At 32.5% G+C, this 15,459-nt stretch overlaps 2 protein-coding genes across 2 annotated transcripts in view; one reads left to right on the top strand and one right to left on the bottom strand.

Annotated features, from left to right (window-relative positions):
• The first annotated feature begins 624 nt into the window (after positions 1 to 624).
• Positions 625 to 2,220, top strand: LOC149483606 (B-cell receptor-associated protein 31). Its single transcript, XM_089702779.1, has one exon. The coding sequence runs from the start codon at positions 785 to 787 to the stop codon at positions 1,451 to 1,453; it is 669 nt and encodes a 222-aa protein (XP_089558905.1). The 5' UTR covers positions 625 to 784; the 3' UTR covers positions 1,454 to 2,220.
• A 138-nt stretch (positions 2,221 to 2,358) lies between these two features.
• LOC149483605 (venom carboxylesterase-6-like) overlaps positions 2,359 to 15,459 on the bottom strand; it is a 33,667-nt gene continuing 20,566 nt past the window's right edge. Inside the window, exons 6-10 of the mRNA XM_089702765.1 lie at positions 13,125 to 13,290; positions 11,550 to 11,734; positions 8,188 to 8,338; positions 3,680 to 3,806; positions 2,359 to 2,634 (exon numbers count right to left, since the gene is read on the bottom strand). Of these exons, the coding sequence (XP_089558891.1) occupies positions 2,439 to 2,634; positions 3,680 to 3,806; positions 8,188 to 8,338; positions 11,550 to 11,734; positions 13,125 to 13,290 (825 nt within the window). The 3' untranslated portion in view covers positions 2,359 to 2,438. The remainder of the gene's footprint in view (positions 2,635 to 3,679; positions 3,807 to 8,187; positions 8,339 to 11,549; positions 11,735 to 13,124; positions 13,291 to 15,459) is intronic.

The following is a 15,459-nucleotide window of genomic DNA, read 5'->3' as shown; positions in this document are numbered from 1 at the left end:
ACAATTAAACCACATCGAATCAGACCCTGAAAAATGAAAGGGTTCTATTCCTGAGCATACTCAAGCGTAAGAGAAAAAAAAAGACTCGATTAGTAAAGTATTTCGGTCGCTATCGTGTTAACAAGAAAAAGGATCCGCACATACAGACACACGGACGTCCAAGACAGAACTTTTTTAAACTGTTTTTTAACTAGTTTAAATAACAAAAATGACATCAAAAATATCATGAACGTTAAAAATAGTGTTTTTTCTTAATATGTGTGTGTATGTATTATCTTACAAGTGCAATGTATGATACATAAAGACATTTTAAGTTTGAAAAATCAGATGTTTTGCGCGAAGTGACAGTAGTACCCACCTCAACGCTTCGCTTATGAGGCGTGCAATATATATTTCGGATAATCCAGCAATCTCAAACACAACCCTTCCTACGAATAACATTTCATAAAGCCTATCGATCACGATGTTATTTGTTATTTCAACACATATTTCAATATTAATCGTATTCTATTCATCTCTTTTATTAACTAGATCAGTAGAAAGATTTTAAATAATAATTATGATAATCTCATTGAGATAATCTATGGTTTTAAAAGTCTGGTTGTTTGACATGTTTTTTTTATCATTCAGATTTCAGGTACACGTCATGTCAAACAAAATTGACTTTGCACTTTGAGAGAAATGAGTCATTGATATTTTAGATTGCATACGATTTCGTGGTCTCTTTAGTATAAAACTAGTGTGAATTCAATTATATCGTAAGTAGAACCCATACAGACGCAAGATGAGTTTGCAGTGGACGATAATCGCTACTTTTCTGTACGCTGAAATAGCGATCGTACTTCTTTTGACTTTGCCAATAGCGAGTCCTTCAAGATGGCAAAAGTTCTTCAAATCGAAGTTTTTAGCGTATGTAAGTGGCCAGGCATCCATATACTTCTTGGTATTGATCGGAGTTTTGATCCTATGTCTCCTAGATGCTATCCGTGAGATGCAAAAATACTCAAACATGGAAACGACCGACCATCAGCACCTCGACGCGGAAATGCAAGGTAACATGCGGCTTTTCCGTGCGCAAAGAAACTTCTACATTTCTGGATTTGCATTGTTCCTTCTTGTTGTAATTCGTCGTCTAGTGCAAATGATCTCTGAATTGGCTACTTTATACGCGCAAGCTGAGGCTAACTTCAGGCAAGCGCAAAGCGCTTCGGCGGCCGCCAAGAGCCTCCTTGCGCAACAAGGCTCCGGTGATGAAAAGAGCAAGAAGGATCTGGAAGAACTTGAGACCAAGATTTTGAATTTGGAAAAAGAACTGTCCAGGGAAAAGAAGGACAAGGAAGCTGTCAAATCTCAGGCTGAAAGCTTAAACAAGGAGTACGACAGGTTGTCAGAAGAGTACAGCAAATTGCAAAAGAAGATCACAGTGGCGGGTGGTGATAAGAAAGATGAATAAGCATTTAATATCATGTATGTTAAGTCCAGCTTTTAAATTTCTCTACATCTCTCTTGTTGAGCGAAATCAATTAATCTTTAGAATGGCAATTGTACTAAACGGCAACTATGTCTAATCTGTAAATTATTGTTATTGCATCAATCATCAATGCTTTATTAATGTTATCATATCAGTCATATAAATAAATCGAGAAAGATTATAATTATTTGTAAAAATGAATCAGCTCTGTGATTCATTCTAGCCTTGAACAAATGCCTTTTGAAAAAAAATGTTTTCCTATAATTATTTAAAGATGTCTTCTGTTTCTGTTTGCTTAGTATTAGCTGAAAAAGTCTGATTTAGTTGTTTTGGGGCATTTTTATTAGATAAGTGTGTACTGTTGAGAATTGTTTAAATATTTGAGTTGCTTTTACTTGGTTGTTTCTATACACAAGTTTTTGATTCTTACTATATTTTATTATGAATATTGTGCTTTGGTTTATTTAGTTCTTATGTAAGCTATATGTTTGATTTTTAGCAGTGTGCCAGCTGATCATGTTCTTTTCATCATATTATTGGAATCATCTAATGTATAGAAACAAAATTTTGTCATAAGAGCATTTGTTGTTCTCTAAAATTTAATAACTCTCTTTAATAATTTATATTATATAGATGTATTTTTGCATTTTAACCTATAACAAAAGTAAAAGGATTAAATGGGTTAGGTTAACTTATTACAACTTTGTTTATTGTGGTGTTGTAATGTGAAAATAAATATTTTTTATAAATTTGCTGTTTTAATTTCAACAATAAATAAGTCCATAAATAAAATTATTATTGTATATCAACATTATAGATACTGAGGTTAAAGAAATAATAAGAGATAATAAGTATATGTAATTTTAATGGGCAGTAAATAAAGTAAACAATTTTTAATAACATTTAATTATAAACAGTAGGCATATAACTCTATACATGATATTTCACACAAGAAATATTACAAGAATTATAACTCATCCTTTATTTTAGGATTATAATTTTCATTTTCAATAAACCCAAGGCTGTCCCAAAATGATCTGTGGCCGAAGTCAGGACAGGCTTTCATCTCGATTTTATCTGGTCCGTTAATTTGTAAGTAGTTCAATTCCGGTGAATTTGGTTTGATAGCTAGCCATTGCGGACTGTTGGATAGACTGGGTTTCCTGTAAAAATACATAAAATTACGTATGTTTATGGACAAAGTTATAGATAAAACATATGAATTAAAAAAAAAGACGTGTGGCATTTGGGGACTGCCGCGGTAAAGCTATTGCATGCTATGCCTTCAAGCCACACCTCCGTGTCCGTCGGAGTGGGGAGCATGAGGTTTTTTCGTTACGGAATTTCTCGATTCGGTCCCCGCGCTCAAGGCCCGCGATAGAAGCTATGCAATAGCTTAAAATATCTGGTAATGTGTTTGTTGTTAAAAGATCTTTATGTTTCAGAGAGAAAAATTATGTTAGGAACCTTTTTAGGTAGACAAAATCGTCATTGGTGACGGAACATTGAATAGATTTTTCCACTAATTTAAATTTATTCATGTATGCATAATATTTGGTTTTCGCTTACAATTGTTTACGTATTGTATTCTATCGGTATTCATTGCGTAGGTATTGGCAGTATGAGCGGTATTGCTATTTTATTTCAATATTTTTAAACTAAAATATGACTAAAATAGACGTTCAGTAAATATTATACAAAAATGCTATTTTGATGCTTTCGCTGTAGGAATGACGTAGCTCCCGGTAGATAACATCTCTGAGTTCAAGGCTAATCAATATTAATTATTCTAATTTAAAATTACTTTTCTATTATTCATCTTGTTCCCAACACTGTATCTATAATTTAAAATACATAAGTTTACAGATACATATGTGGTTATGTACCTATTTCTTAAAAATACCCGCAACAAATGACTAGAGTGACGTCATTTTGTAGAAAAATAAGCTTATAGTAAAGCTCATCAAATTAATTAAAAGAGTATTTTTCCTCTTCAAAAATTCAGCATTTACATGTATTGTTTAGGTTTATGACACCAAACCACCACATCATTATAAAAACTCGACGGGTTTCATATTTATATATTGATTACCTTAATTATTACATGGAAAGGGGAAAAATAAAGTGAAAGCCATACAATTATCATTTAAAAAAAAATTATTCTAGTTATTGTACTTACATATTACGGAAAATAAAAAATGAACTTACCCAGTACTAGCAAAACTGTAAACCATATCAAGTAGAGCTTCTCTTATCTTGCTGTCGGGTACATTGGAGGAAGCCGGTGTTGATTCGAAGTTAAATATTAGAAGCACGTCGTCCGCGTGACTAACGCCTGGATAAAAGGTTTTTTTAATTATTAATATTGTTTTATCACACACAATAGGTATGTTTAACATGTTTTTAACATAATTATACACTGGGTGGATCGAAAAGAACAGATTTTATAACAATATACTCGTTTATGGAGACAGTTGTAAAAATATTAGAAATAATAATTATGTAATGTTTTCGTAAGTTATATTGTAATCATTTATGAAAATAGGAATTTATATTGAGGAAAGTCGCTACATATTTGAAAAACAATAATTTTAAAATAGCGATTTCCTCAATTTAAATTCCTCTGTTATTTTCGGACAATCTCTTGATAAATATTCCTACTTAGTTAAAATGGGATTATTAATTTAGAATCAATTTAGAATGATATAGTTATAAGTTTTATCGACCTTATCATAGATATGATATAAATATCCGTACTGGAAAAAATATACCTAAGTAGTTTAGGCTTGTAACTATCGTAAAATTTCCGCTATTCAAGTACATGTAAAACTCTATGTTAAGAATCTTATATAAACCTGCCCGGGGCTACTCGGTTATACATATAAAGTTTCTTAGAATAATGGCCCAGGGCAAAGCCTAAATCCACATTTGAGCATATTGATATTACAAATGAATTTCACCCGTTTTAATTTAGGCATAGGCTTTTTGCTTTCAGAGAAAACGTTTTATAATAAGAAGCAAATATGACTTGAAGTTAATTTTCGGCTTTTACCCGACTTCTGAAGTACTGTACCTATTGTAAAATTTAAATTACTTTTAACAGAATATTTTGTTAGTTGTTAGGTAACTTTAAACTGATGTTCTAATTAATGTTAATAATTCGAAAGACGAAAGTATGAAGAATTCTGTTTAAATCTTGGTTTAAATTAATGTAGTATGAATAGAATGTACACCTATACCTTTGAGGTTTTAAGAAATAAATGTTTTTATGTATTATTATTAATAGCACTTTATAGCCTGGCAAAATACGTATTAATATAAAAGATTTTTTGAAGTGAAAACTTCTTTAGCGGCGTTGGGTATAAAGTAGTGTCCGACCGAAGGTTCGGTTTCGGTTTCGGTTTCGGCTGAGTTTCGGCCAAAAATTAAGTTTCGGCCGCAGTTTCGGTTTCGGCCAGAATCGGCCGAAACTTTTGCCGAAACCGAAACTTATTTCGCAAGTTCAGTGAACTTAGTTCACACACGTTCACGCCTTCGCTTTCCTCGGCAACGCTTTGACGGACGCTGTCAAAGCGTTGGTTGACCCACGCTGGTGGAAACAATTTTTGATTATCTATGTTGAGATTGGAACTGGGTGTAATAGTAATTATAATTTTTATATATGAGGTGATTATTATAGTATATAATATTATATAATAGAGACTGATTATTATTCCGAGTACAAATACCAATCCAAAGTATTAAAGACTCTTTAATAAAGAGAAAGATCTCAAAACACCAATACTTAGTATTTAAAGTAACAGTAACAATGACCTACTGATTTGATTTAGATGACTGATTTTACTGAGAACTTAATTTGAAAAAATAATAAAAATAAAAATTGTTATTAACTATTAATATTTTAAAAATATTATTTTTTTATTTTATATTAAATAAATGATTACAACAAATTTAATATACTTTGTTTTCATTTTATGCCCTAATTAAGGCAAAATAATAGGTAAAATGCACCAAAGTTCAGTATTTTTAGAAATTTCATACTTGACCACGTGAGTTTCGGTTTCGGTTTCGGTTTCGGCCGAAACTGAATCCACGGCCGAACATTCGGTTTCGGTTTCGGTTTCGGCCTGGAAACCAGTTTCGGTCGGACACTAGTATAAAGTCTTAAACTCGCGTCAGGACACGTGACCATCGAAAAAGCGCGGATACCATTCCAAAATATCAAACATGCTCAACGTTAATAATCAAGTTTTCACTTCTGCCGGTACTCCCGGAGTGCAACCCGTCTTTTTTTTATATAGAGTTTGTGTATTGTTGTTATTTTAATAGATATTTAAAGTCAACAAAGATCACAGCAAATAAAGAAGAGTCGTTTTCAAAATAATTGTACATTGCTACAAAATGTTTGTCCCCCTAAAAAATCTTCGAAAAAAATATGGTTACGACTGAAATAAATCATTGTTAACGTTTTACAGACTAAACTTAAGCATACTGCATATCATTTCTGATAAAAAGCAATGAATTGCGATTCAAATTCTAACATAAATTTAATGTGAAAATAAAGTAACAAAAAAAGCTCCATACATTTTTTATTGTCCCCTATGTGGACGACAATGAAAACCAATATTTTTATCAGAATTTTTGTATGAAACTTCCTATTTTTTTGTATCATAATTAAAAAGCAATGTTTGAAGTGTTATATCTGATAGATTAAACTATTTAAATTACCTTAAATAAACGAAGAATGACATATTATAAAAATGTCCCTATCAATCGGTACAATTTCGTGACACTGATTTATTGACATAATTAACCAACTTCTTGTATCACAAAGAGGAGGAATCTAACTCTAATCATTGGCAACACTGGTCATGTCACGAAAAGTAAGGTCACATTAACGCGCCGCCATTTTGTTCGTCGTCCAGACACGGAAGAAGTCCTGTAGTGTGCTGTGCAAAAAATTTAGTTACATTTTCCTAACGACGTATTCTCAACAAAAGTAAGTACATTTTGAAGAATTCACCTACCGCAATTGTAATATACTTAAATTATGACTAGAGTAATAGATTACACTTTCAATCTAATGGTAAATGTGATTATTTTTTGTGTAAAAGTATTTCTTAGGTTATTTTTTACATGTTACTGACGAACAATTTCTTGACATTTACTGACGTCAGTAAATTGTAGACGGTAAAGCTGTGGTCTCATGTGTAAAGTATGAAAATAAGATATTAAAATGTGTGTTAAATTAATGTAACGAATAAAAATAAAGGAGAAAAACAATAAATCTCTCAAGATTATTTTTTTGTAACTACAGGCCATACTTTTTTAAACCATGATGTAGGGTTAGTAAAGTCGGGCTTAGGGACTTGACTTTTCCTGGGATCTGATAACTTTTTTATAGTGAAAGCGGATCAGTGAGTCTTGGCGAAGTAACTATTCTCTAATCTGTGGTCTTGGCCTCCAATTTTACAAGTGGTTTCTGATGGGATAACGCTTGCCTTATTGCATTTAGTGTTGATCGCTTTTCCACCCACACGAGTGATGCTTACTTTTGTTTTTATTTTTATTCAAAATACATATATCCAACAGCTTTTTTAATGACAGTGAAAAAGAAGCTCGAAGACAAAAATGGAAAGAAGCTAATGATAGAAGAAAAGAAAAGGAAAAGCAAACAGAGAATTATAAAAATTGATTGTTTGTTGATTATTTTGTAACTAAAAATATATATATTTTTTTAACTAGTGACTTCTTACTTTTTTATATGTAATATTACCTTATTCTGAATACAGCCTTACTTTTACAACTTCCTGACATTTCCTAACGAAACAGTTTACTGACAATTTCGTGACGTACAAATATTTTGAAAATGACCCAGAAAATAAACAGGAATACAAAAATTATTAAAACAACATAATATTTCGAAAAACAGAGACAAACGTGCACTGTATTCTTAGAAGGTCTTGTCTTAGCATAAAATATGTATGTTGAGACTCACGCTTGTATTCGGCTAAAATACATTTTTTTTAAATTGTAAAGCCGAGATGTACCTACATTATTTTAAAAAGCATTACTTACGAATTTGTCAGATGGGGTAATATCGTTGCAATTGCCATCAAAAATATTAGCTGATCAGCCTTAAACAAGCCTTAAACTCACAATCCTTTCGCTACACCAATGTGTCAAAAAGTAATGTTTATAAAATAAATAAATATTCCAGGACAATTTTCACACACGGCACGATCTGATCCCATACTAAGATTTCGCTTGTGTTATGGAAACCAGATGGCTGATAAACATACATAATATATAATTTTAAATAAATAGGTACTTATTTAATTAACACCCAGACACAGACCAAATATCTATGTTCATCACACAAATATTTGCCCTGGGTGGGAATCGAATCCACGAACTCTGGCTTGGAAGGCAGGGTCACTAGTTCACTACCAAGCCAACCGGTCAGTCAAATAGGAAGCAATGCATAAGCATGCATATATACAAAAAAATTGGTTGTCTGTAAAGTCGGTTTACTGACGATAGTTGAACGTGACAACGTCCGATTGTGCTTCTTTGTCGCTCGTTCCGCGCTCTCGCTTGCACTTCAAGCCTTACATGGAACGCCTCAGAGCGAGGTAACGCCGCATGAGTCATGTTTTTTCGTGCGTGCAGCCGGCTCTATCGAATTATAAGACGTTATCACGTCAAAAACTCACCATAATCTTTATCACTACCAGTCATCAATTTGGACAAACTGAACTCAGCTCGATGCGAATATCTATACAAGTAGGTCGGTTGTCCCGTTGTAGAGGCGTGCATTTGAACCATCTTGCCGACGTCTACTGCGAATAGACGGTCCCCGAGCGCCTGGGAATTGTTTTTAAAGGAGGGTAGAAATAAAAACGAAAAAAAAAGACACAAAATCCGTAAAAAAATCGCCAAATAAGAGAAGTCCTTATAGTACATAGAGTGAGCATTTTAAACAAGTTTCTGAAAATAGAAGTTTGTTATTATAATATATAGTTATTGACGTAAAATTGGCGATAGGATATATTATGTGAATTTTTGAACTTCATAAAATTAAAATTTTAGATGCAATCTGCTTATAAAATTTTCATTACTCCACATTACTTAATGTGGAAAATTTGGCGCCAAAATCCGCCATATTTTTATTTTTGACATTTATCATGCTTCACAAAAAAGCTTAATCTAACGACACTGTACTACTTTCTCACTCGTAATCTGTTTAAATCTAGACGATAATCTAAAAATACCACTCTACAGACTGTTTGGCGTCCAACAGTTAGATAGCACCAACTATAAATATCAGCTGTTAGTTTAACTTATGTGCGCGCTCCGGGACTTTCAATAAATTTCACTGAAGCGACACTTCTTGAGTAATTATGTGATTTAAAGTGCGAAAGAATAGATAAAGGTTTGGTATTTGATTTCGCGGTGTTTTTCTTCTGTTCTTTTCTATTTATGGCCTGTTGCACAACTTTTGGGATATATTAACTGTACCTTTTTGTCAGTAAAAATAAAAAATGTATAAAAAAGTTATAACTGTATGTCAAGGGCGGATCCAGCTTTAGTGCCAGGGGGGGGTCACATAGACGTGGTCAATTTTCAAAAGCTATATTTTTGTAATTTAATTGATACGTAGATTTAAAAAAAATGGTCAAGTGCGAGTCGGATTGGCGAACCAAGAGTTCCGTACAAACATTTTTATATGTTTTAATATTAAATTTATGTTTTTTGCGATTTTTCCTTTAGGTATCTGTGCTGTAAGACGTAAGTTTCAATTAAATAAAGATTCTGTGTTCACGGGAAGTACCCTGTAGGTTTTGATTCCTGGCAACACTTGCGAATGTTGATAAGCATGAAATGTATGTTTTAGCAATTTTTCCTCCATCTGTGCTGACATTGCTTTTAACCAAATTTCAGAACTCTGTGTTCACAGGAAGTAGTACAATACCTATAGATTTTGATTCCCTTGCGGTAATGTCGAAATTTGCGATAATTTACGGCATAAATGGCTGTATCTTTTGATTGCGTTGGCTTATAAGTTTGATTTTTTCACAGCTATAAGGAACCATAGATTTGAGTATTCGGTATGAATTTCAGATTGATACCTCCACGCGTTCCTGAGAAAAAGGGTCTTCACAGGCAGACAAACTTGAAAAATATATATTTTTTGCAATTATTCCTGTATCTGTACTATAAGATGTTGTTTTGTACCGAATTTCAAGATTCTGAGTTTACGGAAAGTACCCTGTAGGTTTTGAGTTTTGATTCCCTTGCGAATGTCGAAATTTGCGAAATTTTTCGGCATTTACGGCTGTATCTTCTGATTCGTTGACATAGAAGTTTGATTTTATTATAGCGTAAAGGTATTTTAGACTTGAGTTTTTGGTATGAATATCAAGTTAATACATGGCAGCGTTCATGAGTAACAGGGTTCTAAGTTAAATTATTTTTAAAATATTTTTTTTATATTATAATCTAAGGAAAAATTCATGCTTTTCGCAATTAGTAAACAAAGTCGTTGTCTCTGTGCCTATGTCCCTATGTATGATTAAATCTTTAAAACTACGCAACGAATTTCGATGCAGTTTTTTTAAAGATAGAGTGATTCAAGAGGAATAGTATATAATTTATAAGGTTTTAGAGAAAGCGGGCGAAGCCGCGGGCGGTAAGCTAGTCTGCGTTATAAGACGTTTGATTGTACTAAATTTCATGACTCTGTGTACTCGGGAACTACCCTGTAGGTTTTGATTTCTTAGGGAGTGTCGAAAAATTTCAGCAATTACAGCTGCATCTTTTGATTGCGTTGGCTAAAACGTTTGAATTTTTCACAGCATCAAGGGACCTAGACCGTAGGATTTCGACATTAGCAAGGGAATCAATACCTGCAGGGAGCACCCTGTCCCGTAAACACAGTCTTGAAATTGAGTAAAAAGTATCGTGTTATAGCACAGATGTAGTAATGACTGCGAAAACCCTAATTATTTAATTAAATTAAATAAAAATATATTTTTAAATAATTTTAAACTTACAACCCTTTACTCATGAACGTCTACATGTATTTAATTGATATTCACATCAGAACTCAGGTCTATAATAACTTAAATCTGTTATTTAATTCAAATTCTATGTCAACGCAATCTGAAGAAAAAGCAATTAGAGCCGCATATTCTGTAATTCGCAACTACTTGCAAGGGAATCATCAATCAAAACCTACAAGGTCCTTCCCGTGAACACAGTCTTGAAATTTGGTTAAAAGCAACGACTTAAGCACTTACAAGCACAGATAAAGAAAAAAATCCTTTAAACAAAATTGTAAGATACAACATAATGAAAAAATAAGTTTGCTCGGAGTCCTCGGTCCGACGCGCACTTGGCCGATTTTTTGTTGTAATTTGACTGTATTTTATAGTGTTCATTTGAAAAAAATTTTTGCTATTTTATGTCTTATCCACGAACTGGGATATTTCGATATTTGAGGTTTTGTGTGAAAAGTGTAACAGCAAAAGTTGTAGAAAAAAAAATAATTACATAACTACAACCTTACCATTACACTTTATTCCGCAGTTATAGTTTTTTTTTTAATCGAAAAACCTGTTATTTGTCCTTAAATTACGACCACAGGTCGACCCTAATAAACTTTTTCTATAATTTTTGTTATATTTCTCTTCCGTTACCGTTTGTAATTCATTTCATTGTTCTATATTACTTTTATGTCTCAAAATTCAATAAAAACATCATATTGAACAGTATTAATTTGTTAATTTAAAAAAAGTTAATATTAAATTAGTGGTCCACTTAGGTCGTGGACCTAGCCCAGGGGGGGGTCATGACCCCGTGACCCCCCCCCTGGATCCGCGCTTGCTGTATGTAGTGAAACTGGCTCAATTATATTATTATAATGCAATTGTAACTATGATTTTTTCTGTTTTAATTTGTAGAGGGATCAATTCGATAAATTGAACATCGGAGAATAACGCAGGATACTTTTGCCACGATAACAGAACTTAAAAAAAACAAGCGATTCATCAATAAAAAAAAATGAATTCCTCACCTGTACTAGTTCTCCAAAGGTTTCTTCACTAACAGGTTTGCCTTTCAAGTAAAACTGTTTGATCTTATTCGCTACAGCAGTTCGGAGGCTGAGGGGTAAAGTGTCGTTGTACTCGAAGATGTTACTCGAAAGATGATCCCATCGGGCTTCTAACTCGGGTAGAATGCTGAGGTCCGTGAGGTATGCTGGAAATTTGAGAAATAAATAAAAAAGACGTGTGGCACTCAGGGACTGCCGCGGTAAAGCTATTGCATGCTATGCCTTCAAGCCACACCTCCGCGCCCGTCGGAGTGGGGAGCGTGAGGTTTTTCGTTACGGAATTTCTGGATTCGGTCCCCGCGCTCAAGGCCCGCGATAGAAGCTATGCAATAGCTTAATAAACAAAATTGGTAATAGATAAAATATTTTTATGAAGATGGTAATTAGAACATGGAAGGGCAAAGCACAAGCAAATTTTGTAAATGAAGGTAGTTAACTGAAGATTAAAGGGGAAAAAAATAGGCACTGTTTTCTCGTGGTGTGTTAGCAACATTTTGTATCGATAAGGCTCGCTATCTCCTGAGAAGAGATTGCTAAGAAGGCTATATCCTCCATGGTATGGTTGGTAAAAATTTATCAGACTTTATGGCAAAAAAGGAAACATACCGCATACGATAAGATCTCAGGATAAGACTATGTTCATATGTTTAGTATGTTTAATTCTTATTCGTAACTAGTTTTCCGCCCGCGGCTTCGCCCGCTTTATCTACCTCATAAATTTATAATAAAACCTTCTTCTTGAATCACTCTATCTATTTAAAAAAACCGCATTGAAATCCGTTGCTTAGTTTAAAAGATTTGCATAAAAAGGGACATAGGGGCAGAGAAAGCGACTGTGTTTTATACTATGTAGTGATAAAACCACGATAAAACTCTCGAAAAAAACTCGTTATAATATAATTAATAATTATCTCATACAAAACAATTTCCATTTTCTTTTAAAAGCGCGATTTATAATAAATTTGATAGCAAGAGAGTTCTGAAGAAGAAAATATAAAGCAAACAAAAATTTCTAATAGTGTCTGAGATTTATAGACCATTATTTTTCTTACGTTTCAAATAACATGGCGGAGATAAAAACGTGGTTTTATATTGTTTTGGTATTAGGTAGATCAAGATGCTTGTTTTATAGATCCTTTTTTTGTTATAAAAAATAATACTAGTTAGTAATTAATGATTATGATTTGTTTATTAAAAGGTAATAATAATTAGCCTAAAATTTTAAGTATACAAAATAATTTAAAATGTTTAAAATAAATAAAAGTAATTCAAACCTCATCGGGACCTGGATTCGATTCCCAGTGAAGTCAAAAACACACAGTTATTCAATGGATAATTAAAACATAGACATATTCATCTGCCCACTCTTATCGACATTATACTTCACTTATATCTTTAACAAATATGTAGATGATTTTTCTATTAAATATGTACAGTGATTGCCATCTTTCTTATTTTCCCTCTAGTTACATAAACATACTGTGGTATAAATCATTTAAACCTAGTATAAAAACTTACATAAAAAATTATAGTTACCTGCAGCAGGATACAAGCCTTCCTCTGAAGTAACAGACCCTATAAGGGGCACGCTATTAACGGACCCAGATTTGGCCGCATGGTACGGGTACTGGGTCAAAAATGGGTACTTAGAGCCCACCTCAGCTGTGGGAGTGAATGGTGTGAACATGTGGACCTTCCAATCCTGGAATAAATAACAGAAAAAATATAAAAATTTAAAGAATAGAAAAGAAATGATCAAATGCATTGTAAATAGAAAGATCGATCACAAGGCGGGATTGGAATATGTGACTTATTGTATTTTTTTTAAATATTTTTTATGTATACTAGACGCTTGCCCCGACTTCATTCGGGTACAAAAAACAAATATGTTACTCGTTAAATACGTAGTATTCAAATGGTAAAAAAATGGATCGAGTTTTTTAGTTTAATCAACAATAACAATAACAACACATAAAAACTAAAATTTTCCACTTGATATTAGCTAAGATTATTTAAGCTGACGGGATTGAATTTAAAAAGGTTAAGTTAAAGTTTAAGATCATGTTAAACAGTTGATGGATTAATAGGTTGGTTAAACTAATAAAAACAAAAAAAAAATGTTGCGTGTTTTTTTGTACTTACATGGAAAATTATATTATAATGACTAATCCTAATAACGAATAATGTTATGAATGTTTGTACTTTTTTTTTATGTAGATTTGCTAAACAGATAGTTTTTATACTGAACCCGTGTGAAACGGTTGATTATTTATAAAATACTTTGAAGATCCGCATGAAAACAAAAAATTTGAAATTTACCAGCCAATTATTTTTTGGTAATAAACGAAATACTATACAAAGCCCCACAATAGATTTATATAACAGAGATGCGGATAAGAGCCTAGTAATTTAGGCCTAACCTCAGTAATTTAGGTAAGTTTGCCTCTAAATTATCATCAAATCAAAATTCGTGCTGATAGACCATCCGCATTTGCATGACGTCATTTAATATTTTTTTCATACTTCTCAATTTTTTAAGTATATGATTTTTTTACGGAATTTAGGAACAAACCATTATTTAATTAGGTAATTACACAATAGTCACGTTTATGTAGTAGGATAAGAGTTTACAACTACAAAAAAGCGCGTGTGCCGAACACATGTGTCAGAAGTGAAACTTATTTGGCAAGATTCAAAGATAACAGAATCGTCTCCTTACTCTATGTGACGGTATTGCCATGGCACGACCTTGAAATTTTACTCTCAACGTGCCTTAAGAAGTCTTATTTCAAAATATTGTAATTTTGTTATTGTTACAACACAATTTAACAGTTGACGTAAATAAAGAAATAAACTGCATCCTTTGTCACGCGAAACTATAATCAAATACTTTGTAATTATCTATAGGAATGATATTTGCAATTTTAATTATCGGTTGAGATCTTTCAATATGGATATTTCCTGTTTTTTTATCAAGTTTTGTATAATTTGTATAATTTATACTTCCACGTGTTTGTACCGAGTTGAATTATAGAACCACAGAACTATGCGCTCTTATTAATCCCCTTTTTTGCTAGAAGAACGCAATGATCTTTTGATCATTCCTATATTTTAAGTAGTATTTTTTTAAATCAATCATGAAATATCTTAGTAATATTCAATTTAATAAAATTTATGAAATGGGTAGATATTATTACAAACAACTATTAATTATTTTATAATATGGCGTAATACTTGATACTTTTACTTTTACGAGAAGGAATTAGGGATTGCAATGGATTTAATTGAAAATGATTCATCTTTTGCGCTACCTATAGGGTGGAAAACGCGCAGTTACAAAAAAAATATCGCCAATTAAGCGAAATCCATAAACTACAGGGTGTCCCAAAAAGTAGTGATGAACGACAGCTGGGAGGTAGAGGACCTAGAGGGCTATCCGGATCACCCCCATGTATGTTATGCGATTTTTCGTATTTTCGGAGTTATGACGTTTTTTTCAATTTTTCTGCTATCGCCGAGTACGATGATATTTTCACTCATGGTGACGTGAATTATTGCGCTAGATGCTTGATTTTTTTTGTGTGCTAAGCTGAAAGATAGGTCAATTCAGTATGGTAACATTTATTATCGTTAAATCTTCAAATGGAATAAAAAAAAGAGTTTAATGTCAAGAAAGATAAAATTATCCAGTATGTTCAAAACTTCAAGGGCCCATAAAAAAATAAAATCACATGAAAAAAGTTTTCCATTTGGCTTTTAAAAACTTGCTCTATCTATTGGGTAGCTACCCTAAAAATTTCATTTTATTATTCAGAAGGTTTCAATCGAAAAATTGAAATCTAAATGAGGCAAGTGAAAAAATTTAATTTAC

This window comes from Colias philodice, chromosome 13 (assembly GCF_061535455.1).
Source record: "Colias philodice isolate Cphi_HAF_F1 chromosome 13, ilColPhil1 Martin Lab GWU primary, whole genome shotgun sequence".
In the NCBI taxonomy this organism is placed as follows: Eukaryota; Metazoa; Arthropoda; class Insecta; order Lepidoptera; family Pieridae; genus Colias; species Colias philodice.
The sequence above is the reverse complement of the archived record's forward strand: the minus strand, read 5'-3'. Positions and strand labels throughout refer to the sequence as shown.